The sequence below is a fragment of the Charadrius vociferus genome, unplaced genomic scaffold (genome assembly GCF_000708025.1).
Source record: "Charadrius vociferus isolate BGI_N301 unplaced genomic scaffold, ASM70802v2 scaffold657, whole genome shotgun sequence".
NCBI classification, from domain to species: domain Eukaryota; kingdom Metazoa; phylum Chordata; class Aves; order Charadriiformes; family Charadriidae; genus Charadrius; species Charadrius vociferus.
Window position 1 is genome coordinate 528,131 of NW_009649299.1, and position 7,832 is coordinate 535,962.

Consider the following 7,832-nt stretch of genomic DNA (forward strand, 5'->3'; position numbering starts at 1 on the left):
AAACAGTTAGCTGGAGATGGTGAAGGAGAAGGGCAAGAGACTGAAGATGAAGTGTGCCTCCTCAGCCTCTGCAGAGGGGTGTGAGGAAGGTGGCGATTCCAACAGTGGGGTGCAGGGACACCTGACCAAGTGCCCACCCAGTGACCCGCCACTGCTGGGGCCATGATAATTTGCAGGGCAAAACCTCGAATTGTTTGTAATAGTTCTCCTTCCTACCAGGCTGAGAGAAAGGAAGGAGAATGGTGCCTACGCCCTCTCCCTCGTCTACGGCAAAACAGTGTATCACTATCGGATAGACCAGGACAAGTCCGGCAAGTACTCCATCCCTGAGGGGACCAAGTTTGACACGCTCTGGCAGGTACCGTACTGTGGGATGCTGACCACTGGTGTCCCAATAAAGCAAAGGCACTTTTCCCTTGTTACAGCTGCTCATGCCTCGAGGGACAGCAAAGGCCATGTGGGGCTTTAAAGGCTTTAGGACTGTACGTGGGTGGTTGTAACCCCTTCCAGAAAACCCTTACATTCCCTGGGTCTGGCTGTCTATCAGCTCACCTCATTGTATTCATTTCTGTGCACTCCTTACACCAGTGTGGTGCCTCTCCAAGGAAAGAAGAGGATTACTGCTTTTAATTTCTAGCTTTAAGCCAGGATACTTGAGCTGGTTATATTAATTACGCTTGCACCCCCTCAGCAAACATCACACATTCATCCACAGCGCGCACCTCAGGCCCCTTCCTGCAGCAAGCCCCGATGAGGTTGCTCATCCCAGGCTGTCCCTCCCTCCCCCGTGTCCCCCCCGCTGCTCCTGGACCAGCAAAACCATTGCATGCAGATTGCCGTTTTGTTTTCCAAGCGACCGACTTCTGTGCAAAGAGTAGGGGAGGCCAGAAGTCTTGAGCCAGCTGCCAAAATCTTTACATGACTGGAGATCCAACTGCCAGGACACACATCTGGTCATCCCTAAGAGTCAGGGACTTTGGGAAGTGGAGATGGCTGTAAAGCGCCAGCAGTCCTTATCAGGAGGGGGCAGGGTTTTTAGGGAATGTGACACACAGCGCAGCAGCTCTTGGCACTGCTGGGGAGTCGCATGTCCCCCCGGCGCCCGTCTCTGCCCCGTGGCACACACCTCGGACCTGCTCCAGGGGATGGATAGCAGCGCTTCCTCCTGGGTAGTGCTGTCTGGGGGACAATAACTCTGTTTTGCTGTGTTTTTCAAATTCCCAGAACTGTTTTCACTCAGAATTTGATTGAGAACAAAGACTCTGGGGCATTTTTATGGAAACAGAACCATGCCAGGCTCCCAATTGCACATGAAATATGAGCCAGACAGGAGGGGAGGAGAAAGCCTCATCTCCCCTGCGGTCCGGTGGCCAGGGGCTGGGCTGGCCGTCTCCAGCCGGAGTCAGGTCCCCACTGTGCTTGAACCAGCGGTTGCTGCAGCGAAAAACTTCCTGGGATTCACAGAGCTAACCCTGGGGTTCCTCTGGGAAAGCAAAAAGTTTCTCTCACGCTTTATCAAACACAACACGACTTAAAAACCTTTCTGGTTGGGACAACAAAAATATTACACTGCAAATGCCCTACCCAGCTCTCCTACTGGAGATTTTCCTTTAGTCTTTCTTTGGTCCTTATCTAACTTCTCCCAAGTTCTTCCCAGCTCTGGCAGATATCCAGGTATGCAAGCAACTTGCTCTAGGAGATCCCTGAGTGCACAGATAAGAGAGGAGAGAAAGAAATAGTCAAGTCCCTGTCTGCCATAAATCTGAGAACAATCATTACTGTAAGCCACACAAGTTGCTTGCAAAAAAAAAAAAAAAAAAAAGATTATTTTTTCCTTGCAATAAACTTTTTTTCCTCCAATTCCTTTCCCAGTTAGTGGAGTACCTAAAACTCAAACCGGACGGGCTGATTTTCTACCTGAGGGAGACCTGTCCCAACCCCAACATGCCAGGTGAGCCAACGTCTCTCAGTGCCATCCATCCCTGGCCTCAGTTTACCACCCAGTGGGGCCAGTTTGAGCACCGCCAACCCAAATTTCCTTTACCATGTCCAACCTTGCTCAGACCCTGGCGGTGAGGGAACAGTGTGGTCTCTGCTCCTCTGGCAAACTGGGCAAATCTCTTGTCATGCTGTCTGCTGAAAAAGGCCTCTCTCCAGGCCTGGCCTAGGGTGGCCCAAGGACAGGAGCAGATGGGGGACTCAGTGCTCCAAAAGGGTTAGGGACTTCTGGTGCCAAACAGATGGCTTCTGAAAAATGACGTGCCTTTTAGGCAGCAGGAAACAACATGTCCTGCAAGCCTGGCTCCTGGTGGGTCTCTTGAGCTGAACGCTCAAAACCATGGGTCACTTTGTCCGTGCCCAAGTATCACAAATGTCACTTCAGAGCCTGCCTGTGGGGCCCCGCTCTCCTGGGGTACAGCTCAGCCAGTCCCTGCTCTGGGACCCATGGAGACTGTAGGGTTCTCCAGTGGGCCTGCACCTCCCCTGGGGGCTGGTCTGGGAATAACACCCACATCCAGGCACGTTTCCACACTTTTTTTGGCTAAGGCTGTGAAAACCAGCCTTTGGAGGGTGAAGGCAGGGGGCAGACCCAGGCATCCACACAGTCCTTCAAGGATGCTCTGATCCTGCTTGGGTCATAAGTAGACTCTTAATAACTCCTTCTTTCTCCCGATTCACAGCGTCTGCAGCACCGGTTCCACCAACCCACCCCTCCGTGAGTGTAAGTTCCGGGGAGGGTCTGTTTTATCGATACCTCAGTGGTTTAATGTTACTGCATTTCAAGCTTGCTGATCAAACTCTGTTCTTCTCTAAAAGGCAATAACTCAAATGGGATACATTAGGCCCAGCTGCAATGTTGTCGCCTTTCCAGCTTGGATGGGGACAAGGAATAGCTGGGCACAGCTACCATTAGAGCTGAAAATGGTTTCCATTCATACTGTGCTCCTTGCAACATGTGGGTCTGTCCTCAGGGAGCCCTCTCCCCCCTGCCCTCCTTGCCAGGCAGGAGCGAGGAAGATGTGGTCGGATTCTGGGAACGCTCAGCCTTGCTGCTAGCCGCTGGCCACCAGCCAGGGCTTTGTGCTCCCTCTGTGTCCCTGGCCTCAGGGTACGTCTGTGCAGTGTTGAAACCAGCCGGTTTGGGCTATATGAGTAGCCCATCCCAGAGCCCAGCGGAGGCTAAATAAAGGCCTGAGCGTTCACCCATCTCAGAGAGCTGTCACAATCTGTGGTGGGTTCCCAAGTCGCGGTGACTCTGCTGCGAGCAGCACTGGCGTTCAAAGCTGTGCTGGACAAATGCGTACCGAACCGCTTTGTAGCTGTCTGCTTTTGGGACAGTGGCTGTATACAGTGTTCACGTACGGTCACGAAGTCCACTCTTCGGGCAGGTAGGTGTGCTGGCTGCAAGCTGAGCTGCCTCCTGGCTTCCCTTCACTCCCTGTCTCAAAACAAGCTGCAGAGACCTGGCTGGGATGACCCCCGCTGCTGCAGGAGACTTGTCACTTTGGGATGGGGAAAGCAGAGGGGGCAGAAAGCAAAATGCAGCCCTGTGTGTGTGCTTCTCACTGCTCGGGTAAACCCAGAGCCCGCAGCACCTCACCCTGCGCAGGCTGGGTTACAGGAGGGCGATGCTGCATTCAGGCTCCATGGCAGTGGATCCCCCCGGGGTCTCATCCCTGCTGTGCAGATGCAGCGGGGGTACCTGCCAGCCGGGACTGCAAGGGAGAAGTCAGCTCAATACCATTCCAGTCTCTTTGCCCACCTCAGGGCCTTTTAGAGGAAGCCACTAGCTGGGGCTCGGTGGGCTGCAGAGGCTCACCATCCCTCTCCTCTCCCATCTCAAACTGACGCAGTTTCCCCTGGTGCATTATCCACTTTATCCCTGTTTCTTTTCTAGAGGAACCTTGAGCCTCTCAATGCAGACGGATACACACCAGAGCCTGTAGGTGAGCATCTTTGAAAGCCCTCTCCTCCTAAGAGGAGGAGACCTAGGGATGCCATGGGAACCATGGGGGTCAGCTGTCACATCTGTATCACCTCAAAGAGCTGTGCTACAAAGCCGCTTTCTTACAAAGGCACCCAGGAGCATCCCACTCATTTCAGGGCCCTGAGACAAGAATGTTGCAAAACTATTTGCCCACACCTGGCACCCCGTAAATCAAGCCCTGACCCATTCCCCATCATACCCAGTAAATCAAGCCCTGTCCTAGTCCCCATCTTCCATCCTGCCTACTAAGCCTCATTGCATTCAGTTATATCTCAGTGGGGTGAAGTCATGCACGTGCCCAGGTCCTGCAGGGTCTGATACATGGAGGGGGAATGCTCAAACACGTCTCCTCATCCTGGCTCCTTCAGCAGCTGTAACTAGGAGAGGCCATGGGTAGTGAAAGGAAGGGAGATGCCCAGGAGGGAGGCTCAAATGCTGCAGCTTGAAGGAGAATTGGCCAAGAGTCTAGAGAAGACCTTCCCAGCTGGTGAGGGAGAAAGCAATGGGGAAGGATATGTTGTTTACAGCTATAAAAACCTGTATCTCTTGGGAAGGTGCAGGGAAGTCACGCCTGCTACCCATGGACACCAGTGTCTACGAGAGCCCATACAGTGACCCCGAAGAACTGAAGGATAAGAAGCTTTTCCTGAAGAGGGACCACCTGATGATTGATGAAATGGAACTGGGGGCAGGAAACTTTGGCTGCGTCAAGAAAGGAGTCTACAAAATGAGAAAGTGAGTGCCGCCTTGAAGGATGCTGAGGAAGTGGGAGAAGGCTGCTCCAGGCTGAGCTCAGAGGTGTCCCCAGCTATCCTGTTTCTAGCTAGATGGACCCTAAAGTGATAATGGGGTAGATGTATAAGAGATACTCTGGAAGGTCAGTGATGACTTTCCAGAGACTTTCAGTGACAGCCTCATTGCCCTAAGAGTGTAATCTGCACTGCATACTCCCAAGTGTAAGACTGCCACTTGTGAAGGCATTTGCTGGGCTCAGTGGAGCAAGTCCATCCTTCTGAGGTCACCTTGGTCCATGAGAGGGCAAATGAGTAAGACTGAAGAGATGTGTGATCCTTGGCTCTGTTGCTGGTTGTCTATGAGTCCACAAAGATGGCCTTTGCCCACTTTGTGCCTGAGTTTCCCCCTTGAAAAATGACAATGATGTCGGTCTCGGTGTGTGAGATGATGCGCCTTCAGATCTACAGATGGCAAATACTGTCCTACACTTAGAAGGGTGAGGTGATCCTTTTCTCTTTAGCTTTCTAGCCCGCCTGGGATACCAGTATTGTGCAGGGCTCCACCAAAACAGGCTACTGAGATTGCTGTTTAGAGATCAAACAGTATCATGTGATAAGTGGTTTGCATTCCTGGCTGTGATCTTTGAGTCCATCTGCTGTTTAATTCATCCCATGTGTGTTCCTCTTGCACCCTGTGCAGGAAGCAGATTGATGTGGCCATAAAGGTGTTGAAGAGCAACAATGAGAAAACAGTGAAGGATGAAATGATGAAGGAAGCCCAGATCATGCATCAGCTGGACAACCCCTACATTGTCCGCATGATTGGGGTCTGCGAGGCAGAGTCCCTCATGCTCGTGATGGAGATGGCTTCTGGAGGGCCACTCAACAAGTTCTTGGCTTCCAAGAAGTGAGTACTGAATGAAAGGCAGCTGGCTGATTTTCTGCACTTTTCATAAAACTCTCTGCTGCCAGGGAAGCATGGCTTTGTAGGTGGAGGGAAGCTGATAACAGAAGAAAGAAACGCCTTTTCATGTGATATAATAGGGTCTGATGCTTCTGGAGCAGAGATGTCCATGTTTATCCTCCCTTGCAGCTAGAAAGCTTGGAGGGGACCATGGTGTACAGAGTAATGGCAAGTCCTTTATCACTGCATTGTCCTTTCATCTTCCCCAGAGACGAGATTACAGTCAGCAATATTGTGGAGCTGATGCATCAAGTATCCATGGGGATGAAGTACTTGGAGGAAAAAAACTTTGTCCACAGGGACCTGGCAGCTAGAAACGTCCTGCTGGTCAACCAGCATTACGCCAAGATCAGTGACTTTGGACTCTCCAAGGCTCTTGGCGCTGATGACAGCTACTACAAGGTCAGTGTGTAAACACAGCAAAGGATTCAGGTAGCTAGCAGGAGCCCTCCTAACTGGGGGATAAGGACCCCCAAAGGCAGGGGGCCTGGACTCTTCCCAGGAGCCCTGCTGCATCCCCACATCACGCTCTGGGTGGTCTCACTGCTGTGGCATTAAAAGGGGCTTTGCAAAGCTCCGCATGGCAAGGAGGAAATTGAGACGGGTGCAGAGGCAGCGAGGGGGAGGCAGAGCAGTGGGATGACAGGAGAGAGGAGATGGGAGAGGAGACAGAGCAGAGAGCAGGGAAGAGAAGGTGATGAGGAGTGAGCTAGGGCTGATCTTGCCAGCAGTGTGCACCAGCGCATGACCGCACTGAGCCCTGGGGCTGGGGTGCGGGCGGTGGGTGGCACCGTGGGACAGCATCCTGCGCCCAGGGATGGCTGAGCCAGGCCAGTACAACAACAGGGCCTGGGCTGGGGTTTGGGGCTCGGGGTCTTGAGCTCCCAGCCCAGGGCAAGGGGATTTTTTCAGCAGTGTGGGATTGCATATGACACAAACATTTAGCAAAGCAGAATTCCTGTTCAGCTCAGAGCAGTCTGTGTCTCAGGGTGGACATTTTCTTCTTTGCTTTGCTACAGGCCAGGACGGCAGGAAAGTGGCCCTTGAAATGGTATGCCCCAGAGTGCATCCTCTATCACAAGTTCTCCAGCAAGAGTGATGTGTGGAGCTACGGCGTGACCATGTGGGAGGCCTTCAGCTATGGGCAGAAACCATACAAGGTGAGGCAGAACTGGGTCCATCACGGGTGGATGCCACAGTCCAGTCTCCCACTCTATAACAGGCTGACACACACTGAAACTACAATTTCTATTTCCCTGAGTGGGTGCTCTTCCCACTGTTGAACCGAGGGGAAAGGAGGCGGGCTCACTTCCACTTTACAAAAGGCACAAATTAGATTGTTCGGATCCTTCAACTTTGTGTTCATTTAAGGGAGAAGAAACAGAAAACAAAACAAATTAATCTGGGTTTGAATCAAAGCAGATCTTCTCTTTGATCCTTCTGCTTACTTGCAGAGTTGAAAAATGAGTTGCTGAGCCACTGGTCAGCTCAGGCTTGGGATGGGGGCTGCAGGCTGGGCTGGCCACAACGCGAGACACCACTGCTGGGGTGCTGGGGTTGAAAACAGTGACAGTATGGGGTGTGTGGCGCACGGATCCAAAGCATTACCCCAGGCCAAGCTCTAATCTGTCTCTTCTGTTGCCAGCTCCAAAAATATTAAAGCATTTTCCCGCTTGATCCTATCCTAGAAAATGAAAGGCCCAGAAGTCATCAGCTTCATAGAGCAAGGGAAGCGCATGGACTGCCCCACGGGCTGTCCGGCAGAGATGTACGCCCTCATGCAGCAATGCTGGACCTACAGGTAAGGTTTTCACTAGCTCAACTCTCTGCTGGGCATCAAGTCCATCAGAACAGCACATGGTATCTCCTGTCTAGGTCTTGTTCCCCAGACCATGATGAATGCTGCACCTATTTCTTTATTATCATACCCCTCCATTTGCTGGTACACACCCTGGAAGATCTCAGAGCCTCTGCGCCTTTGCTCCTCTCCATCCCAGAAAAGATTCAGCTGCTTTTCTAAGCCCTGGCACAAACAGGCTGCTGTTCTTCCCCAGGTTCTTCTGAGCTTGGTTTCTTCACATTGCATCAGTCCACTTTTGTCTTTTCTGTTGATGCCATTTTTCCTTTCTGTCATTGCAGATGGGAA

General features: G+C 52.1%; 1 protein-coding gene across 2 annotated transcripts in view; it reads left to right on the top strand.

The window, feature by feature from the left end:
- Positions 1 to 7,832, top strand: part of ZAP70 (zeta-chain (TCR) associated protein kinase 70kDa) — a 10,386-nt gene that overhangs the window by 2,302 nt on the left and 252 nt on the right. The window contains exons 3-12 of one of the 2 annotated variants that reach the window (XM_009889148.1): positions 220 to 358; positions 1,873 to 1,951; positions 2,682 to 2,722; positions 3,899 to 3,947; positions 4,543 to 4,723; positions 5,423 to 5,629; positions 5,896 to 6,088; positions 6,706 to 6,846; positions 7,375 to 7,487; positions 7,826 to 7,832. In XM_009889148.1, coding sequence (XP_009887450.1) covers positions 220 to 358; positions 1,873 to 1,951; positions 2,682 to 2,722; positions 3,899 to 3,947; positions 4,543 to 4,723; positions 5,423 to 5,629; positions 5,896 to 6,088; positions 6,706 to 6,846; positions 7,375 to 7,487; positions 7,826 to 7,832 — 1,150 coding nt within the window. The remainder of the gene's footprint in view (positions 1 to 219; positions 359 to 1,872; positions 1,952 to 2,681; positions 2,723 to 3,898; positions 3,948 to 4,542; positions 4,724 to 5,422; positions 5,630 to 5,895; positions 6,089 to 6,705; positions 6,847 to 7,374; positions 7,488 to 7,825) is intronic. The other variant, XM_009889149.1, reaches the window with a different exon arrangement.